The sequence below is a fragment of the Loxodonta africana genome, chromosome 5 (genome assembly GCF_030014295.1).
Source record: "Loxodonta africana isolate mLoxAfr1 chromosome 5, mLoxAfr1.hap2, whole genome shotgun sequence".
NCBI classification, from domain to species: domain Eukaryota; kingdom Metazoa; phylum Chordata; class Mammalia; order Proboscidea; family Elephantidae; genus Loxodonta; species Loxodonta africana.
The window spans coordinates 101,206,544-101,229,412 of record NC_087346.1 but is presented as its reverse complement, the minus strand read 5'-3'; the positions used below and the strand labels follow the sequence as shown (position 1 = coordinate 101,229,412).

General features: G+C 41.4%; 2 protein-coding genes across 2 annotated transcripts in view; one reads left to right on the top strand and one right to left on the bottom strand.

Moving 5' to 3' along the window:
* Nucleotides 1-11: 11 nt before the first annotated feature.
* NOA1 (nitric oxide associated 1) lies at nt 12-11,409 on the bottom strand. Its single transcript, XM_003415896.4, has 7 exons — nt 10,191-11,409; nt 8,248-8,412; nt 6,552-6,760; nt 3,924-4,055; nt 2,814-2,930; nt 1,265-1,385; nt 12-1,016 (listed from the first exon to the last, which is right to left on the bottom strand). Exons 1-7 carry the CDS (start codon nt 11,338-11,340, stop codon nt 808-810), a joined length of 2,103 nt encoding a protein of 700 aa, XP_003415944.1. The 5' UTR covers nt 11,341-11,409; the 3' UTR covers nt 12-807.
* Nucleotides 11,410-12,021: 612 nt separating this feature from the next.
* POLR2B (RNA polymerase II subunit B) overlaps nt 12,022-22,869 on the top strand; it is a 52,198-nt gene continuing 41,350 nt past the window's right edge. The window contains exons 1-2 of the mRNA XM_064285757.1: nt 12,022-12,154; nt 19,317-19,389. Of these exons, the coding sequence (XP_064141827.1) occupies nt 12,136-12,154; nt 19,317-19,389 (92 nt within the window). The 5' untranslated portion in view covers nt 12,022-12,135. The remainder of the gene's footprint in view (nt 12,155-19,316; nt 19,390-22,869) is intronic.

The window sequence follows — 22,869 nt, the reverse complement described above, 5'->3', positions numbered from 1 at the left end:
TGTAGCAGGTCTTTTTTTTTTTTTAAATAATTTTTATTGTGCTTTAAGTTTACAAATCAAGTCAGTCTCTCACATATAAGCTTATGTACACCTTACTGCATACTCCCATTTACTCTCCCCCTAATGAGTCAGCCCGCTCCCTCCTTCCAGTCTCTCCTTTCGTGACCGTTTTGTCAGTTTCTAACCCTCTCTACGCTCCCATCTCCCCTCGACAGGAGATGCCAATAGTCTCAAGTGTCCACCTGATACAAGTAGCTCACTCTTCATCAGCATCTCTCTCCAACCCACTGTCCAGTCCCTTCCATGTCTGATGAGTTGTCTTCGGGAATGGTTCCTGCCCTGGGCCAACAGAAGGTTTGGGGACAATGACTGCCGGGATTCTTCTAGTCTCGGTCAGACCATTAAGTCTGGTCTTTTTATGAGATTATGGGGTCTGCATCCCACTGTTCTCCATCTCCCTCAGGGGTTCTCTGTTGTGATCCCTGTCAGGACGGTCACTGGTTGTAGCCGGGCACCATCTAGTTCTTCTGGTCTCAGGATGATATAAGTCTCTAGTTCATGTGGCCCTTTACAGGTCTCCTTTTTAAGGTGTATTTGGGTCACTGATACATACACAGCTTACAAAAAATAACATGTATTTATAAGCTCATTATATTACAGACAGGCACAGTCTAAGTAGTTTAAAAGGCCATCTGTTAAGATCTCTAAAGTTGGGAGGAGGGGGGCTTTATTATAAAAATAGTTTTATTTAATATAATCCAATGTACAGTTATGTTCGGTAAATATTCATTGTGAACAAGGTCAGCCTCATACACTTAACTGTTTTTTCTTCCGCAGGTTGTACACAAGGGAAGGAGGCTTCTTGGTTTTATAGGCCACACTTTTCTTGATGCGTTTTCCTTTGATGTTCACAATATATGGCAAGAGAGGGGGCCGGACCGTCAGAACCGTTCCTTGAGGTGTATAGCCTCGGAGATGCAGTCTGTCTTTAAATTGAGGTGTTACTGTAACCCAACCTATGCAGGCATGCAACAGAACACAAAATGGGGTTAGCAATCATTTTATTGAAAACACCAAACCAAAGCTCAAAACGGAGCACAAAAGGAGGCTGTGCTCTTTCACTTTCTTTTTAAAACTTCTTATGTAGTCCTTAAAATACTCAGCTTATGTAAGATACACGTTTCTATAAAATTACACTATTGTACTATGTTAAGTCATAAGGTTACTTCATGTAACTTTTAAAACATGCTTGGTATAAACTTACCTGCGGAGGAAAACTTGATGTCAGCCACTGCTTCAGATTCCCCAAGTCCTTCTTCTAATGTGATGTCTTCAGCAACAAGAGGAGGAAATTCTGCCATTCGCTCTTCTCCACCCATTGGAACCTTTCATTGAAATAAAATGAAAATGCTTCGAAGTTCAAATAAAATCCCCTATAACTCTGATATTAAGTAAATCACTAGTAAGATGATCTCTACAGGGATCAAGAAGAAAATCCTTTTAAGCATTCAACTGTTGAAAAAACTCCAAATCACTTCCAAGGTCAATTGAAAAGCATGGGAGCTCTGTGTCTATGATGAAAAGCATAAATTCCAGTGCCACATGTTAGGCAGGCATATGGTGGTAACCTCTTGAGGGTAGAATTGGGTTTTATTAGTTTACTGTTTTCATAGCCCTCTACAGGACTTTATTACATAGAGTAGTGTTGGGCAATTAAGGCAATGTCCTTCCAAATACCTCGACTGTTACAGTCCTGGCCATGAAGATTAATTTCTGCCTCATGACTAGCCAATGGTACATGTATAACAGAGATGTTTCCATGAATTGGAAGGAACCTGATAATTATTTATCCATCCACTCATTAATAAATGAATGCTTATCATGAACACCTACTATGTCCCATGTTAGGCATGAGGGGCACAAAGGCAGATGTTCCAATATGGTCCCTGCCCTCAATATCAGATGGGGGAAATGATTTATAAACAAATACACGGTGAGAATGTGATATGAGAGACATATATAAAGTGCTATGGTTGTGGCAAGAGGTGTAGTTAATGTGTTTTGGGTCAAGGACATTAGTGAAGAAGTAATATGTGGGCAGTATTTTGAGGAATGAGTTGAAGTTACTCAGTAGAAAGGTATTCCGGGAAGAAGGATAAGCACACGTACAGATACAAAAAACTGGAAAAGGGTTGATGAGCTCAGGGATTTATAGTTTAGGCTTCTCTAAGTAATGTGGAACTACCAAAGAATTAAAAGTCGGAGAGAACAAAGATCAAAAAGGAATAATGCGACCTGGTTTGTATCGCTATTTTTGGGCCAAATAATTCTTTGTTGTGAGGGGCTGTCCTGTGCATTGTAGGATGCTTAGCAGCATCTCTGGCCTCTACTCACTAGACCTGGGTAGTACCCCAAATTCCCACAGTTGTGACAAAATCCATAATGTTCCCTCCTGTTATGAGCAGCATTGTCAAATGGAACTTTCTGCAGTGATGTGACTACTGGGCACTTGAAATGTGGTTAATATTTAAATTTAAACTAATTTTTAAAAATTTAAATAGCCACATGTGGCTAATGGCTACTGTACTGGGCAGTGCAGTCTAGAGAAGGCACAGCTCTGTAGCTATTCTAGGAGTAGGCCAAATCAACTCCTTTTTTCTTATGCAGTCCTTTCACTTTATAGGTGAGGGAGGAGCTGGCTAACAGTATAGCAAAGACTGCTCTATCCAATAAAGGTTTCTTTGCAGGGCTATGGGACTATCATGCTATATGTTCATATAACTATATGCAATCATCGAAGTGTGTCACCTTACCTTCAGTAAGGTATGACCTGCATGCTTCTGATACACAGCATCTGCCCTGTCCAAGGAAGTAATGTGTACAGGAAGGATGTTGGAAGCCACAACTGTAAACCAAGCTGAATGATTGCCCTTGAGAAAGGAAGAAAGAAGTTACTTTATACAATAAAATCTTGCAAAACCAGCACATTACACGGTAAAATCAATTACCAAAAAAAAAAAAAAAAATCAAGCTCCTTCTATGAGTATTACTCTGATAGGGCAGCTGTAATCAAACGATAATGCCTAAAAAGATGGCACAATATGGAAACAGTGCCTTTTAGCAATCCATTGGAAAACTATGCTTCCACAGCTTTGTTTATATCATTTAAAAACAAACTACTATTATTAAAATCAAAGAGGAAATACTGTTCCCTTTAACTGTCTCTATGTAAAAACTGATATTCTGTGGATCTTAATGAGGTATATAAGGATTCTAAATGTGTAATGCTATACTTTCAATAAGTTATGACTATAAAACCCAAGAAACTTATTACTGCAATGTCCTGTAAATTTCATTTGGTATTGTTGAAGACACTCGTATTTCATTTTCCTTTCCCCCCTTACTTTGGTAAAACAGGGAACAATTCTACAGACCTCCTAGATCCCCTAAATGATGGTATGCAGATTAATGCCAAACAAAAACATACATATAAAAGCATACATGCCATGATATAAAAAAAGCCTAGAATTTATTTAATGCATACCTACCCTGTACCTAAAGGTCTGACCTACGATTTCTACATGAAACACCACCATAGGAAAAGAACAGTACTATCTTGTCTAAACGCAAGCTGTATGGGACATTCAACATCCCATTGAAGATACAGTTTTTAAGGCCTAGTCCCTTTGTTTAGAGTGGGAAAGGCATTTTTTTTTTCCCCTTAAGTTTTTATTATGGGAATTTTCTAACATACAAAAAATAGTAAATCAAACCCCCACATACTCATCACCTACTTATCAACATTTTGCTGGTCTTGTTCATATGACTGATTTCTTAGCCCCTTCCCCCATTTTTTCCTGGAATACTTAAGCCCCAACACTTAGTTTTTTTTTTTTTTTTTAAATGGTACAGACTTTCCTTACCTGCAGGAAATCTATGCGGCCTATAGCACCCAGAAATAGAACCATTCCTGGTTTAAGCACAAAAGTTCTTGGAACAATGGAGTGTGTTGGCAAAACAACATTTACTTCTTTTTCTGTTAGAAGATTTAAAATCTGTGAAGCAAATAGCAGATTTTTAGAGAATTACTTTTACTGAAAATAAAATATGACTTACCTGGAAGGTAAAAAATAATGAAAAGTTACCATTCCAGACTATCCAATAAACCGTCAGAATTTGCTACACATAAATTTTATGTATTTTTTTCCTGTCTAAATTAATCTCAATTTACTGATGGTTCTATTCTTAGTACTTTCACAACTCAAACCTGAGGGAGGGCAAAATAATTTTTTAAGAGTATGGGACTTTCCAATGCTACCAGCAAATCCCTCCCCTCCCCTCAATGTCAAAATCAGTGTGAGCCTGAAAACACTGCTGATTTAATTGCAAATTGAATAGTATGCTCTCCCCTTCAAAGCTTCTAAGGAGCAGTGGTTTTCAGCTGAAGGTAACAGAATATGCTACCTTGCATCCCAGTGGTAACCATGTACGCATTAAATACAAAATGGTCATCAACTCAAGGAGCAGGTAGACAGCCTGAAAAATCTCTAGATTCTGATTCTCAATTTCCTTCAAATATTCAGCAAAAAAAAAGAGAAGGTAATGAATCCTGTTGCTTCTAAGGATGAAGAGTTTCTAAACAGACTAGAAAAAATAGAAAAGGAAAACCAGGAAGTACAAAATTCTGTTAAGATGTAAAGAATCAAAATCTGGTTAAAAAAAATGAATAGAGAAGGTAAAAAAATGGATAAAGAAACCTTTTAGCCCTTTTAAGCTGAGGGCCTAATACTTCCACTTTACAATGGAGTTCCTTGGTTAGTTTGGGAAACTTTGGCTCACAGCCTCAAATGAGCGTAATGGCACAGAAGCAAACTACTAGTGCTGGGAGACTCTTCTATCTAATAACCTGAGGGTCTCATTCTGCTGGCAAAAATATCCTGCAAATTCTTGCCTTTCTGATCTACTTCACAAGAGTGACTAAAAGTAACTGCTATCCCAGACCTAACTGGGTCTGAAAGGGAAGAATTAGTTGATGAAGTTAAGGTGAGAGGCCATAATTAGAAAGCAGTCCATTTACACTGAAGTTACAGATTGCTAAGAAAGGAAAGCCTGTGCACAAATAATTGTTCTTTTTGTTGTTGTTGCTGTTGAGTTGATTCCAACTCATGGCGACCCCATGTGTACAGAGCAGAACTGCTCCATAGGGTTTTCGAGGCTGTGACCTTTTGGGAGCAGATCCACAGGCCTATTTTCCAAGGTGGTGCATTTCGGTGGGGTTTGAACCACCAAAATTTGGCTAGTAGTGACTAGCTGTTGAGCGCTTATAACTGTTCGCTCCACCCAGACTACCTAACAATTATTCTAGGGAGACAAAGGAGTTAAAGATCTACATGATCCTATGACTTGGGCACCAGCTAGAATATAATTCTGAGAATGGAATAGTAAGCGATCCAGATGAGGCAAAGGAAGGAAAAGTACCTAAGAAACCACTGATTTCCTCCCCCCCCCCACCAGAGATACTTAGGTGACTCAGAAACTCCATAACCAGATTCAAAGGATGCTGGCTAATGGATGTTTCTTGCAAGGCTGTATCCTCGACACATACCGAAATCAATCAATGACTGGATGAAGATTAAAACTGCAAATGAATAAAAAGTTGTGAGATTTAATGAGTATATAACAGAGTAGGGTACAGACTGAATTTAACAAGATAAAATCAAAGTTGCCCATGATTCTGCAACTGGATTCCAAAGGCTTATGAGGGCAAGACAGGTGGAGTTAATCCTATCCTAAAGTATGCTCGTCTGAGGGCACTTATACAGGAAATTCAGTACTCAGTGTCATACTTTAAGAACAAAAACAAATAGAAAACATTCTGAAAAGAGGCTTGGGATGATGAACAGCCTGGATCCCGTCTCTTAGAGAGAACAGCTGTAGGACATGAAGACAAATAATCTGGATTATGAGTCAGCACAGTGTTTAGCTGGATAAACAAACGAAAGGGTAGCAACAGAGTGAGGAAGAGATAGGACAGTACATTCTAAAATATTTCAAGGTCTGGCAAAGGAAGTAGTCATTACATTGGTTCCGTATGGCTTTGACAAACAAACAGGTACAGGTTAAAGGGAGACTGTTCACCTCAACACAGAGAGGCCAAAGATCAAATGCGTCATGTTGGGAGGTAATGTGATACTGCTTCAGCTGATGGAGAGTCACTCCTTATTTCAAGTAGGATGACCTCTTGATGGATATTTTAAAGAGGTAACTCAAGCACGGAGTAAGGGGTAAAACTGCAGTGATATTTAATGTTTCTTTCAACCTCAAATCTAGGCTTCCATAAATATCTCCCTTTAAGGTGACACCCATAATGATAATACAAGAAGGCTGTCTGCAGTGATGGCTACCAAATGGAATATAGAATGTGATTCATCCCTGAACTGCCTTTGCACATGAATCATAACTGAGTCTAAAATGAAAATATACCTTCTGCCAATTAAGAAAGTACTTTTGCAACTGTCTGTCAATGTTTCTGAAAGAAACCAAATACATACACAGTTCTCTTTTGTAATTCCAGGGGTGTCATGAAACCAGTGGGCATCCTTCACATCTTGTGGTGTCAATTCTACTCCTTTGGTGGGTTTGTCTTCAACCACAATGGGGGGTTCATTTTCCATGTCAAAGGCAAGTGAATCAGCATCAAACGTAAAGGTAGCTTCACCTTTCTGTTTTTTTGAATACAGGAATGTTCTTCCAACTCTTCCTAAAACAAGTTATAGGGACATTATTATCGCTGCTTTAAAGATTTTGACTCCAGACAGGTAAAAAAAAATTTTTTTAATGGCTAAATTAGTTTTATTTTTATTTTACTCTGCTTTAGGTTAAAGTTTACAGCTTTAGTTTCTCACACAAAAATTTATACACACATTATGTGACTGTAGCTGCTATCCCTGTAATGTGATAGCACACCCCCCTTTCTACCCCAGATTTCTCATGTCCATTTAACTAGCTCCTATCCCTTTCTGCCCTCTCATCTCACCTCCAGACAGTAGCTACCCATTTAGTCTTGTGAACTAAGAAGCACACTTTTCACGAGTATCATTTTATGTCTCATAGTCCACTCTTTGTCTGAAGAGTTGGCTTCAGGAATGGTTTTAGTTCTGGGTTAACAGAGTCTGGGGGCTATGTCTTCTGGGGTTTCTCCAGTCTCAGTCAGACCATTAAGTCTGGTCTTTTTACAAGAATTTGAGTTCTGCACCCCACTTTTCTCCTACTCCATCAGGGACTCTGTGTTCCCTGTCAGGGTGGTCAGTGGCAGTAGGCAGGCACCATCTAGTTCTTCTCGTCTCAGGCTGATGGAGTCTCTGGTTTATGTGGCCCTTTCTGTCCCTTGGGCTAATATTTTCCATGTGCCTTTGGTGTTCTTCATTTGCTTTTGCTCCAGTTGGGTTGGGACCAATTGATACATCTTAGACGGCCACTTGCTAGCTTTTAAGACCCCAGATGCCACTCACCAAAGTGGGATGCAGAACATTTTCTTAATAAACTTTTTTAGGCCAAGTGACCTAGATGTCCCCCGAAATCATGGTCCCCAGACCCCTGCCCCTGCTATTCTGTCCCTTGAAGTATTTGGTTGTGTTCGGGAAACTTCTTAGCTTTTGGTTTAGTCCAGTTGTGCTGACTTCCCCTACACTGTGTGTCAGATAGGTAAATTTTATGTTTGCCTTAAAAAAGTTACTAATGTTAACTACAACCTATGGAAATAAGACCACGATACCAACTTTGCTTTTTTCCCCAAAGGCAGTGGGAGTCAGACTGTTGCAATGATCAAGTGTACAACTGGCTGTGTAGTGTTGGGGGTAGTGTGGTGTTGGAAATCAAACTGTTTTTATTAATGAAAGGCTGGAAACAGATACCAAGAAAAGGAGGACAGATTAATTTAAAGCTGCTGCAGGGAATCACCTTCACTACCTGTAATGGTCTGCATTGAATAGGGTGCCTCCTGAGGAAATGTTTCTACTGCTGACAATGGCTAGGGCAGCAGCTATTGCATGGTTTCTTTTCTGGACTCCTCCAAGTAACTATGGTCCCAGCGTACTAACCTCTGGGTTTCCAAAGAGAAGCTTTGCATCTGAAGGGCTTCTATTTTCTCCACAAAAACTAGCTAGCCCACGACAGCTGTATTTCAGGTGGCACTCCGAAGAATTTTAGCACAGAACCAACAACAGCTTTCCTACGGAAGATGCTTACCTACTACATAACCATGCTTTTTCAAGAGATTAAGTTGATTTTGTTCTTGCTCTGTAAGATCTTCTTCAGCTTTTCTTGCATCTTTTTTAAGCCTCTTTTGCCTTTCAAACATTCTATAAGGCGTTGGGTTGCAAATAGGAAACTTCAGAAGGTTTAATGTAGTACCTAAAATACCAAAGAATAAGTGGGCTTTTATAAATGCTGTACCAAAAAAAAAAAAAAAGAAACGCGCGGGGCGGGGAACGACTAACATTTTTGAAGAGTTACACTGTGTTGGATACTGTGATTTATCTCACTTAAGCTTTGTGATAACCCTCTATAAAATTATTCCCATTTTACAGATGAAAAAACAGGCTCAGATTGGCTCAGGATTTGAATCCAAAATTTGCAGATCTGATTTCTTTCTATATTCACCATGCATAGAAGCACTTTCCTGTATAATTCAACCAAAGTTCAAAGCAGAAAAAAAACCAAAGACACAAAGAAAATATTAGCCCAAAAGATCAATGGACCAAATGAATCACACACAGCCTCCACTAGCCTGAGCTCAGAACTAGATGGTGCCGGGTTACCACCACCAGCCACTCTGACAGAGATCACAACAGCGTCCTGGACAGAGCAAGAGAAAAATGTAGGACAAAATTCAAGTTCACACAAAAAAGACCAGACTTACTGGTCTCACAGAGACTGGAGGAGCCCCCGAGACTATGGCCCCCAGAAACCCTGCTAACTCAGAACTGAAGCCACTTCCGAACTCCAACTTCCAGACAAAGATTAGACAGGCCTAAATAACAAACAATTTTTTTTTGTTCAATCAAGTATACCAGACCAAATGGGCAACTAGTGCCCAAAAGCAAGATGAGAAGGCAGAAAAGGATGGGAAAACTGGACAAATGGACACAGGGAACCCGGGGTGGAAAGGGGGAGTATGCTGTCACATTGTGGGGACTACAACCAACATTACAAAATGATTTGTGTATAAATTTTTGAATGAGAAATTAATTTGTGCTGTAAACCCTCACCTAAAGCACAATACAACAAAACAAAACCAAAACAATAAAGTTCAAGGCCGAGAAAGAAAAAAGCTTGCCAAAGCTCAATTCTAGTTTCAAAGGAAAAACTGGGACAGTTAGTACCCACAAAAGATTAAACCAAAAAAAACAAACAAAAAAACTCCACCAAACCTGTTGCCTTTTCAGTCGATTCTGACTCATAGTGACCCTATTGCCAACTGTTAAATACTAACAGGGTCACGTTGTTGTTACGTGCCTTCAAGTAGGTTCCGACTCATAGCGACCCCACAGGAGAACTGCCCCATAGGGTTTCCAAGGAGCGGCTGGTAGATTTGAACTGCCAACCCTTCGACTAGTGGCCTAGCTCTTATCCATTGCGCCACCAGGCCTCCAACAGGCTCATAGAATGACCCATTTTTCGATTACAGAAACTTCTTAAAGCCACAAAATCGACATTTCTTCTAGACAGAGCCACACATCATATTGCTTCACTGAATTTTTCAAAATGTGAAATGTGTATAGCACACTTCACATTTGTATGAATAAACTCAAGATATGAGAAGTAGGACTGAAGGGTGTAAGTTCAGAGCATAAAAGGAAACATAACGTTTCAGAGAAACACACAAAGAAGTTACAAGGGAAACCTCCAAGACAGCAGGAACTTTGTATCTCCAGTGCCTAGAACAGTGACCGACACATAGAAACGCTCCATAAATATTTCTGTTACAAAATTACTACAATGCATACAGATTGTCCAAGCACTAAGATGACTCAGAAAAGAGACCTGTGACCAAAGTTGGGAAAGAATTTCTAAAGGGAAAACTGTAAGCACCTCCTGGTGGACATTACAAATGCTGTACTAGACGCCTGGGGTCACGACCAGAAGTCCAACTTCTCAAAAACCGAAGGGGCGAGCCTCGTACGGCTCACCTGGCCAGGTGGAGATGGTGGCCCTGTCGATGGCCTCGGCGCCCTTGGCGATGCAGTAGTCGGATTCTAGGAGTGTGTTGAAGAGAGTGGACTTGCCGGCGTTGGTGGCGCCCACCAGGTAGACGTCACCACGGTAGCGCCAGGAGCGCTGAAGCGCGGAGATCAACTCTTCGACCCCGTAACCGGTTTTGGCGCTTATCAGCCGCACGTCCCTGAGTACCGTGCGGGGCTTGGCCGACGGATTCGGATTTTCCTCCCGGTCCCCAGGGCCGTCTCCGCCGGGGCCCTGTGGCCCTCGGTACCTACGAGGCGGCAGGAGGCCGGCGCGGGCACAGTCGTTCCACAGCCGCTCCCGGAGCCGCCGCCGGTAGCCGGGGGCGTCCTGGGGCAGCAGGTCCACCTTGTTCCCTAGCACGATCAGTTGTTTGGGGCCCACCAGCGCCGGCAGGTCGGGCAGCAGGGCGTCAGGCAGGTCGAGCAGGTCCACCATGTAGAGCACCAGTGCGGGACCCGGCCGTCGGAGCGCGGAGCTCACGAGCTCCCGGTACTGCTCGCGGCTCACCTGCACGCGCAGAGCGCGCCGGTGGTGCACCAGCAGCCAGCAGCGCTGGCACACGGTCCGCGCCAGCCCGCCGTCGGCCTGCGCCGCGGCGCTGAGGAACTTCTCGCTGGGCAGGTAGCCGGGCACGTCGGGGTTCTGGCAGTGCAGCTCCGCCCCGCAGCCTGAGCAGTTCACGCCGCTGGGCGGCACCGCCGCGTCTGGGTGCCCTACGATCGGGTGCACCCGGCGGCTGACCCGTAGCTTCTGCTGGCGTCGCTCCTCCCGCCGCTGCTGCTTCTCTCGCTCCTCCTCCTCCTGCCGCTGCAGCTGCTGCTGCAGCTCCTCCTCGGGGGTCGGCGCGGGCTCCGGCTCCGCGACGTACTCAGGGAACAGAAATTGCTCCTCCATGTCAGTCCTTCCTCCGTAGCCCCCAGTCGCCGTCGGGCCATAAGAAAGCCCACGTCCCAGGCCGGAGGGGTGCTGGAAGGAGTAGGCGGCCGCGTATCCTCTCTCGAGCAGCGGCTCCCGGAGGCCATGGCGCACTACCACAGGAGCTGAGGCCCGCAACAACGAGAGGAACAACTCACGGGTTAGGCGTGCGGGCAGCATGAGAAACGCGGCACCTGGGCAAAGGGGCGGAGCCACCTCCGCACATGCGCACTCGGGACCGAGGCGCGAGGCAAACGCGAGTCGAAAACCCCGGGGTGTCTGGGAGCTATCATTCTGGCTCCTCCTCCCGTTTTGAATTCCGTGAGTTCTCGCGATTGGAAGGCTTTGAGGCCACGAATCTGGGACCTAAATACTCACTTAGCTGCCACAAGAGGATAGTTCATGCTTTGAACTATTCAGATTCCTTCAACGCTCCACCGCTAGCATACCCTGCTCTTAATAAATTACATTTTAAAAGCTTGCGTGTTTTTTGGTCTTCAGAAGTGCAGAAAATAAAACGAGTGTCGCAGAAGCAGGGCCGCAACGAAAGCCTTTTATTAATAACACTTTTTAAATTAATACACCTTGGCTAAAAAAAAAATCATTATTTGCGCAACAACACTCAGAGTGTGCACACAATAAAAAAAAACCTGCACTGGCCGAATACCCTCAAACAGTACGAGGAGTTCTAGCGAACAGCCACTAGAGGCGTCGTGTCAGAATTTGCGCGTGCGTAAAGCCAACCCTAGCCAACATGCTCTATCATTTGCGCAAGCGCAGTTCTAATATTTGCTTCTTTGTGGGTGGCTTTTTTTGGTGTTTTTTTTTTTTTTTTTTTGGTGTAAGACGCACAGTATTCTGGGAACGCCGGAGACGGAAATTACTTCGACGCGCTCTCCGGGAGCTGGCGGCTGCTTCGCTCTTTTCTGTCTCTCTAGATTTCAAGAGCTAGGCGCTCCGGTACCTTTTGCCAATATGTATGACGCGGACGAGGGTAGGTGACCACTCAAATCTCACTCCGCGGCGACCCAGTTAGGGTGGGGAATTTGGGTAACTGGACGGATTGAGGATTTGTGGCCGACCCCCGCCAGCCGCACAAGTGTCCCCGGTTGTGGTCCTCGCATACTACAGGCCGAGAACGAAGCCAGGTTGCGAGAGGTGGAGGGTGCAGGGAACGTGACGTTGAAGTTCCTAGTCAAGTGACTGTTATTCTCTTCTCCCTCTCTATTCTCTATCCTGTTAATTGTGCTATTTACCTGCGGTATTGCAAAAACGTACAGAACCGTAAGACAAATATGGTTGTTTTGACTTGATCTGAAGCAAAGTGCTCTTTTCTTGATTTCCCTTAGGGCCACAGTTAGTGGTTTTATCGACTAGTTCAATTAATGAGCGTCACCCTTGTGCCAGGCGTTGTGCTGTTGTTGTCATTAGGTGCCGTGAGCGTCTTCCTCTTTTTTGCTGACCCTCTACCAAGCATGATGTACTTCAGGGACTGGTCCCTCGTTTTAACATGTCCAAGGTACATGAGGCGAAGTCTCACCATCCTCGTTTCTAAGGAGCATTCCGGCTGTACTTACTCCGAGTCAGATTTGTTCCAACTTCTGGCAGTCCGTGGTATATTCGGTATTCTTCGCCAATACCGTAGTTCAAAGGCATCAGTTCTTCTTGGGTCTTCATTCATTGTCGAGCTTTCACATGCATACTTGATGGAAAATACCGTGGCTTGGATCAGCCGCATCTTAGTCCTCAAGGTGACAGCTTTGCTTTTAAATACTTTAAAGAGGTCTTTTGCAGCAGATTAGTACAGTACGTCGTTTGATTTCTTGACTGCTGCTTCCATGTGCATTGATTCTGGATCCATGTAAAATGAACTCCGTGACTTCAGTTTTTTTTCTGTTTATCATGATGTTGTTTATTGGTACAGTTGTGAGGATTTTTGTTTTCTTTGTATCGAGGTGTAATCTATACTGAAGGCTGTGGTCTTTGACCTTCACCAGTAAAGTGCTTCAAATCCTCTTCACTTTCAGAAAGCAAGGTTGTGTCATCCGCATATCGCAGCTTGTTAGTGAGTCTTCCACCAATCCTGATGCCACTTTCCTCTTCATATAATCCAGCGTTTCAGATTGTTTGCTCAGCATACATATTGAATGAGTATGATGAAAGGATACAACCCTGACGCACACCTTTCTTGACTTTAAACCACCCAGTATCTCCTTGTTCTGTTCTAACGACTGCCTCTTGGTCTAAGTACAGGTTCCTCATGAGCACAATTAAGCGTCCTGGAATTCCCATTCTTCACGGTGTTATCCATAATTTGTTATGATGCACACAGTCGAATACCTTTGCACAGTTAATAAAACACAGGTAAACATATTTCTGGTATTGTTTCTGTCAACCAAAATTCCTTTGACTTCAGCAATGGTATTCCTTGTTCCATGTCCTCTTCTGAATCTGGCTTGAATTTCTGACATCGTGCTAGGCCCTGGAAATACACTGGAGAAGGGGTTGATCTAGTTTGGCATTCCTCATGCTGTCTTAAGTCTAAGCAAATTGTCTTAAAAGATGGCTTTTAAACTTACTCTTCCCACAAGGAATTGTAGTAATTGTTCTTGCTTGATAATACGTTTTACTGAACAGGTGGAACGTATCCTTTTTCTTTTTGTATAAAGAATTTTTAATCATGTCTAGTGTATTTTCATGTTGTGTTTTTAAAGCTCCCTCTTCGATTGCCTACAGTTACTATTTCAAACTTCATTCTCCTCCAGCTCCTTATCCTATGGTCACTGCTTGCTTTTCTTGTCATTCTGTTAGCTACTTCACGGAGAAAATAGAAACGGAAAGTTAAAACTCTGCTGTAATGATTCTGTCTGATTCATATCTTTTGTCTAGAAGTTCATCAGCATCTTTACATTTCCTTTTCTTCTTAACTTTATCTCAGAAGAAAATTTTAAAGTTTTAAGTTTTTGAGTAGGTACTGTATTCTCATGGCTCACCAGCTAGAAATTACAAACACTTTAAAGTGCCTGTTCTCATTCTTGTTTACCATCTGTCTACTTTAATCCCTTCCACAAATGAGTAATCACTCTTTTTAGATTCTTACTTATTACTCCAGAATTTCTTTTATGCATATTTAAGCAAATATAAATGAGATTCTGTGGGGCAGCTTTGTTCAGTCCTGTAGGGTTGCAATGAGTCAGAATTGACTCAACATAACAGGTTTTTATTTTTCCCCCTTTTACAAATAGAAGCTAATATTCACACTTCTCTGCACTTTTATTTTTTGCTTAATAAATTTAGGAGATTTTCTATTAGTATATAGAAAGCCTCGTTTTTCTACCATAGTTAACCTAGTTTGTATGGATATCTGTAACTTAATTAGGTAGTGTCTTGTTGATGGACATTGGTTATTTCCAGTCTTTTTCTAGTTCAAACAGTGGTTCATAATCTTGTACATATGTTTTTTTTCCCACGTACAAGTATGTCTCGAATAAATTCCTGGGTATAGAATTGTTGGTTCAAATGTTAGACACATTTAACATTTTGATAGATGGTGCCAAGTGACCGCCAAGGTAATTGTACAATTTTACATTCTTATTAGCGATGTATAATAATAATGCCTGTGGAAAAAGAGTTAAAGTTATCATGTTCATGAATGCTCTAGGATTGAGTACATTCCATTCACGTCTGTGCCTTTTGAAATCTGTTAGACACCATCTTATCAGTTTTCAGACACTACTTTTCATCTGGTTTCTGTGTAAAATATTAGATGTCATTCACAGGATACACCATTCACAGTTAAACCCTCTTTTCACTGTTTTCTTTTTTTTTCTCCCGGTATTTTTGTCTTCCTCTTTCCATTCATAGCCACGCTTACTAAAAGGAACAGGCTCTGCATGTTTCCAATTCCTGTCTTTCAGTTTTTCCTCAACCCATTACAGTCTGATTCTGCTCACATCACTGCATTAAAACAGCTCTTACTAAGACTGTTGGTGACTTTTCAGTTAATAAATTAGATAGACATTCTTTAAACTTTGTCTTGAACCTTCTGTTATTTGACATCGTTGATGACTTCCTCCTGGAAGCTTACTCCACCTTTCTGCCATTTCACTTTTCACTTGATTCTTTTTACCTCTTCACTTTCTCTCGCATTTTCTCCCACTGATATTCTCATTGGATTATCTTATTTTTTCTTTATGACTACAGTCATCATTTATATATAGGTACTTCTGATTATGTATTTCCAGCCCAGATGTCTTGTTGCATATCTACCTACCAGTAGACAACTTCACTTGGATGTCTTCCAGGCCCCTCAAACTCATCACTGCCCAAACTCAGCTTACCATTTTCTTCTACCTAGGCCCCTTCCAAAGCTGCTTCCTCCTGTGTTCTCCATCTCGGTGGATGGTACCATCCTCCTCTGTTGTTCAAGCCTGAAGCCTGAGCATCATTCTTGATTCCCCTCTTTGGCCCCTGATTGGTGGTTCTGTCTCCTAAATATGTCAAATTTGGTCACTTCTCTCTCTCTCCTCTGCCACAGTTCTAGTTCATGCCACCACCATCTCTTGCCTACATTCCTTCTCCAGGCTTGTAACTGATTTCCCCACTTCCAGTCTTCCTGCCCCTACAGACCACTCTCCAGAGTGTACCATAATGATCTTTCTAAATGAAAATTTGAGCTAGGTACACCCATGCTAAAATCTTAGAATGGTTTTGTAAAATGCTTTTGGTAAAAAGTTGAAAACTCTTCTTACCACTTCCAGCTTCATACTCCTTGAGTCAGTTACATTGTCCTTATATTCTCTGAATATGCTTTACTATCTTTCATCATGGAGTCTTTGAACAAGTTGTTTTTTTCTGGTTGGAATACTCCTTTCTCAACTCCTCCCATTTTCACCCTCTCCTTTTGCCTGATTTGCCGTTGTTCATGCATCAAGTTGCAGCTCAGCTTTTGGGAAGTCTTTCCTGACCTCCACAGGCCCTGGTTAAGAGTGTCCGTATCACTTTGTCCTTCCCCTTAATTGACTTAGTCTTTTCTGTGTCTCTGAAACAGGTATAATCTCCCCGCTGGTGGTATCTCCAATGCCTGGGACATAGTAGACACTCACACTCAATAAATATTTTCTGAAAGCATGAATCAATAAATGAGTCTCCTTTTTCATGGCTTCATTTTCCTTCACATGACTCTCAAACAGCAGTGATATTTATTTCTTGTCTTTTGTCTTATTTCTTTACATAAACTCTTTTTATTCTTTTACCCATTTGTTAATAATTCCTAAATCTTTGTAATTTAGACTCCCTCATTTGAGCTTCATATTCAGTTGCATACTGGAAGTATTTAAAAGGGTAAGTATAAATTTACACACATGCCTAAAGTTGGCCTCATCATTTCATCTTCCCTAGTGCTGCAGTGGTGAAAGAACTTGACTGCTAACCCAAAAAGGTTGGCAGTTTGAACCCACCAGCCACTCTGTGGGAGACAGATGTGGCATTCTGCTCCCATAAAGGTTTACAGCCTTGGAAACCCTGTGGGCAGTTCTCCTCTGTCCTATGGGATTGCTATGAGTCAATTCAATGGGAGTGGGTTTCTCACCTTCCTACCTATTTTTCTATACCTATTGCCATCAAGTCGATTCTGACTCATAGTGACCCTGGAGGACAGGGTAGAACTGCCCTAGACGGTTTCCAAGGCTGAAAATGTTTACAGAAAGAGACTGCCACATCTTTCTCCTACAGAGGGGCTGGTAGGTTCAAACCACCAACCTTTCTGTTAGCAGCTGAGTTCTTAACCACTGTACCATCAGGCCTCCTTTGCCCACCAAAACAAAAAACCAAACCTGTTGCCATCGAGTCAATTCCAACTCATAATGACCTTATATGATAGAGTAGAACTGTCCCATAGAGTTGACAAGAAGCACCTGGTGGATTTGAACTGCCAGCATTTTGGTTAGCAGCCGTAGTTCTTAACCACTATGCTACCAGGCTTCCCGCTTTTCTTACAGGGCAGTGTTATAACCTCTAATCTGTCATCAAAGCTAGAAACCTCTGAGCTAGCTATCTTAGATACCTTAGTCTTTCCCCCTCTTCCCGCATATGCAGAGATTAGTAACTCCAGTTCATTTGAGAAGCATTTCTTAAAATTTGGCTATGTTTCACATATTGAATGGAAAGCCTTAAATTTTACAGACTACAGTTCAGAATATAAAACAAGTGAAAATACAGCACACAATCTTTCACATGAGAAGATAGAATAATTACTAGAGGGCCAGTGCACAGTGATTTTACAAATGCCGTATTCCGGTTACTACAGCTGCATGTTGTGTGCCATCAAGTGACCCCATGTGACAGTACAACTGCCCCGTAGGGTTTTCTTGACTATAATCCTTACGGAAGCAGAATGGTAGGTCTTTCTCCTGCAGAGTGGCTTGTGGGTTTGAACCGCCAAACTTTCAGTTAGCAGCCAAGCGAGTACTTAACCACTTGTGCCTCCAGGGCTCCTTCATAGCTGCACAACAACCCCAAAATTATCTGCTTAAAAAATCATTTTGTTATGCTCATGGATTCTTCTATGAGTGTGGAATTTGGACAGGGCGTAGTAGGAATGGCTTGTCTATTATCCAATGTCTGAGGTTCAACTGCGAATACTGGATGTTGACTTGACAACTGGGCCTGGATGATCTGGAGTGTTTACTCACACCTGTTACCTAGTGTAGGAGGACTGAAGGATGGGGATTGCTGACTGGAGTGGCTTCTCCGAGTGGTTTGAGTTTCCTCACAGTGTAGCAGCCTCAGAGTAGTAGGACTTGTTACATAGCAGTTCAAAGCCAAAAAGCCAAACCCGTTGCTGTCGCGTCAATTCCGACTCATAGCGACTTTACAGGGCAGTGTAGAACTGCCCCATGGGGTTTCCAAGGAATGGCTGGTGGATTCAAGCTGCTGACCTTTTGGTTAGCAGCCGAGCTCTTAACCACTGCACTACCAGGGCTCCAGTTTAGGCTTCCAGAAGTAAGTGTTTCATTGAACGAGGTGGGTACATAGCTCTTTTTTTTTTTTTGACGTAGCGTCTGGGGTCATGCAGCGTCACTTCTGTTGCATTCTCTTACTGGGCGAGTCATCAAAAGCCGACCCCAACTCAAGGGAAGAGCATCTCTTGATGGTTTGGTAGGAGTGTCTAGGTCACATTGTAGAAGAGCATATGGCTATGATTGTGGCCATCTGTCTTAGTTTCCTGGGGCTGCCATAACAATAGCTCAAAGTGGATGACTTTCAAGAACAGAAATTTATTCACAGTTCTGGAGGCCACAAGTCCAGATCAGGGTATGGGCCATACCAGTTCTTTCTGAGAACTTAGAGAGAACTGTTCCTGCCTCTCCTAGCTTCTGGTGCTAAGCCTTGGTGTTTGTTTGCTGCTTTCCTTTGCCACTTGTAGATATATCTTCACATGATGTCTTTGCCCTGTGTGTGGGTCCTTATCTCTGTGTTTGTTCTCTCATTTTATAAAACACCACTCAGAAGGGATAAGGATCAGTAGTATACCACCCTACTCTGGTATACTTTAACTGATAGTATCTTCAAAGAAAGATCCTATTTCCCCAAACACGATAACATTCACAGGTACAGGGTTTAGGACTTCTGCGTATCTTTTGGTGGACACAATTCTGTTCATAACACCATCTTTGGAAAATACAATCTGCCACACCTGTACATGTTGGAAATGTTGCTGTGATAGCCCTCCCCACCTTTGGGTATTGCCCAGCTGTTGGAATTGTTTTTTAGCTTACCTCTATACCTTTACCTCTGGCTCAGGTCTCTGAGGAGCTTATTGATCAGAGGATTTTGAGCTTGCTCCCAATTATTATGGTCAGCTATACATGAGAATTACATGGATTTGGACTTTCTGGACAAGCTGAGAAGTTTACCAATCCACACAGTTTATATTGAACCTTTGTAATAAAACTTCTTTGTAAATCAGAAGAATACCTATATGATATAGACATACACTGTTTCCTTAATATAACTGAAATTTCAGAAGTGTAGTAAAAGGATTGCTTTTTATTTAGATAGATGGGTAATTGCCATTGCAGAGAGTAAATATGTAAATCTCATCACTTAACTAGTGGTATTTTATTGCAGATGAAAACAAAATTTTGTTTTTGCAGATATGCAATATGATGAGGATGATGATGAAATCACCCCGGATTTGTGGCAAGAAGCATGCTGGATTGTAATCAGGTAACTTTTTAGACCAAACAAAAGGCGCTGTAACAAGTAAGGATTTCCTGATAATTCTCTCCTGGGAAAATCAGGTGTTTTACATGAATAAGCTACATGGGAGCCTGTTTTTCAACTTATTTGTATATTTCAACTTTTATTTTTAAAATGTTTCAAATTTATAGAAAGTTACACTGGAATTCCCTGAACATTCCCTGAATGTTTACCTTTTATCACATATTCTTTCTTTTTCTCTGTGTTTGTATTATTTTTTTCCTGAAACATTTGAGAGAATGTTGCAGGTCTATGCCTTTACCTCTAAATAGTTCAGTATGTAGTTCCTAAAAATAAGGACATTCTATTGTGTAATCACATTACAGTGATCAAGATGAGGAAATTAATACTGATGCAATACTGTTATTTAATCTACAGACCTTACCTGACTTTGCCAATTATGCCACTAATGTCATTTATAGCAAGAGAAAAAGAAGTTTTTTTTTTCCTGATCCTGGATCCAATCTTGGTTCACATATTGCATTTACTTATCATGACTAATTTTTTAGACTTCATTAATCTGGAATAATTTCTCAGGTTTTTTTTCTTTCTTTCATGACATTGACATTTTTGTAGAATGCCCCTCAGTTTGGGTTTGTCTGATGTTTTCTCATAAGTAGATTCACTTTTGGCAAAAGTGGTAGCCTATTCTGAGCACATTATATCAGGAGGGAAACGATGTCTATTTATCCTGTTACTGATGATGTTAATTTGATCCCTTGGTTTTCTCTTTATTTTTATTTTATTTTTTGGGTGGGAATATACACAGCAAAAACATACACTAATTCAATAGTTTCTGTATGTACCATTTAGTGACACTGAGTTGTGCAAACATTCTCATCCTCCTTTTCTGAGTTGTTCTCCTCCATTAACTAAATTCACTGCCCTCTAAGGTTCCTATCTAATCTTTCTAGTTGGCTGTTGTCAGTTTGGTCCCATACATCTAGATCTGAAGAGAGCATAATGCTCAAGGCAGATGTTCTTTACTAGTTAAGCTAAGTTTTCTCATTATTTTAAATGGATAAAGTTATTTGGTTGTATTTCAACCCAAATCCCCATCCAATTCTAAGTGTAACTCAGTAAAACTCAATAAGAAGCTTTATGTATAGGTAAGAAAAGTAACTTAAGTAACGAAGTAACATCCTGTTAAGCTAGAATATAAAATGCCAACAACTCTGCTCTCCGATCACCAAACTGAAAGTTACTTTAATTGCAGTAACATTCCAAGATACACATCCTTTGGTTTGACATCCTCTCCCCTTTTCAAAGAACACATGCTCCTGACATTCTGCCAGTTGTACTTGGAGTATAATTGAATTCTTTCTTGGACAGTGTTACGTTAAAAATGCATTGAGTTTTTGAGATGTGTATCCCCTTGGTGGGCTGTAATCACCCTGTCACATAGTCCCGCCTAGTCATTTGGGTGGAAGTTATAAGAGCATGGCTAGAAAGGCCACACAAAAGCAATCCATCACACTGCAGGATGTTAAGTATATGTTTTTCTTATTAAAAGACTAGAAAAACTTTGTATTGAGACACAAGTATGTTCTATGATGTTTGGGTGTTAAAAACCAAGAGGCGTTTTACTAGGAAACAGCAACAGAGTAGATGTTCTGTGGGCTATGCCTGTATTCTATAGCTTCTAGGTAGAAAAGACATTTTTATTTTAGGCAAAAAAGAGTAGTTTTTAACATAAAAACTACTCTTGTTCAGGAATAATATACTCTATTGTGAGCAGTTACAACATTTATCTTTTGTTGAAAAGTAAATGTTTGATTTTTAAAAATTAACTCTTGGTCGGTACCTTAACTATTGTGAGGTGAAATTCTATTTTTTCATTTTTTAATGTCACATGATCATTACTGAGTAACATGAATGTGATATTATTTTATGTCATGAATAACACCAGTAAGTTGACCTCTGGCAAAATAATCATGCTAGTAGATAACATAAATATGAAATAGTTGTGTGGTTTAGGAATTTGAAGGTTAGCATTCTACTGAAACATTGTTCTAATGGTTTTGGGGGAAGTAGCTTATGGCTCATTTTCTTTGTGTGATGATACTTGTCTAGAGTTTGAGAAGATTTTTTTGTTTTAAATTGCCCATAAAAGCCATTGCTATTTATGTTACAGACAGTATCTTCTATATGTTTCTGACATAGCAGTGGCTGAACCAGGTGGTTATATGAAATTTCTTTCCTATTAGCCCACAACCTCTACTGAAGGAAATTGCCTGGCCACTCTTTAGGCTATACCTTCCGGATGGATGGTTGTGTGCTGTGTTCTCTATCGCAGAGCCTAACTTCTGGTACTGGTGGTCATGGTTGATTGGATCATGCAGGGGCCTTGACCAAACGCAATCTGTAGGCCTACCAGTGACCTCTGAGATGACCTGATGATGCCAAAATAGGAGGCTGGTGATTAGCTGGGCTATGCATATTGTCTCAGAATATTGAAGTGAGCATGGAGGAGTCAGTAGTTACTGGGCTGAGGGGAACAGAAGCTAAGGCAGTCTCACAGATACAAGATGCAGTGGGTCACGAGGTGAAGGAGTTCAGACATGGGGTGGTGGTGGTGGGGCAATTCCTACTGCTGAGGGGTGATGATATAATCCACTCAGTAGGGTTTTGTTAGATGTCAGAGCTCTTCTGGTCTCTATGAAACCCAGCTATAATACAGTTGTTCCTGGGTGGGGGTGGAGAATGATTTGTTGAGATTCCTCTTGCGCTTATGTCTACTTGTGTCTTTAGTATGTATCCTTTCCCCATCCCTCATCTGTGCGAGCATTCCTTGTAAACAATAAAGTCTGTGCTTTTAGATTGTCTGCCTTCTCTCACTCATGCTCCATTTTTTATCTGTATTTACTTGCTGAGTATTTTCACTTATGTGACTTGCTCTCATTTCACCCTCAATAAGTTCAAATAGAACTAATGATCTTTAAAAATTGATATTCTAATATATTTTCAACTTTAGTCATTGTTATAACCATTCTCCCTTTTGTTCAGATTATTGTTATTAGGTGCTGTCAAGTTGGCTCTGACTCATAATGACCTCTCTTAGTTATCTAGACCCCAAGTGGATGGCTTCAACAAACAGCCTCCATGTGGCAGGATTAGAGGCAGTTATGTTAATGAGTCAGGACTCAGTATAAAGTATTAGGTTTTATCTTGAGTCAATCTCTTTTGAGATAAAAAAGAGAATAGAGTAGAGGGACCTCATTACCACCAAGCAAGAAGAGCAAGGAGCAGTTACAATCATAAAATAAACTTCTGTTTATTTTCTCACAGTTGAGGAGACTAGAAGTCAAAATTCAGAGTGTCAGCTCCAGGGGAAGGCATTCTGTCTCTGTTGGCTTTGGGGGAAGGTCCTTGTCATCAGTCTTCCCCTGGTCTAGCAGCTTCCCAGTGTAGGGACCTCAGATCCAAAGGATGCATTCTGCTCCTTGC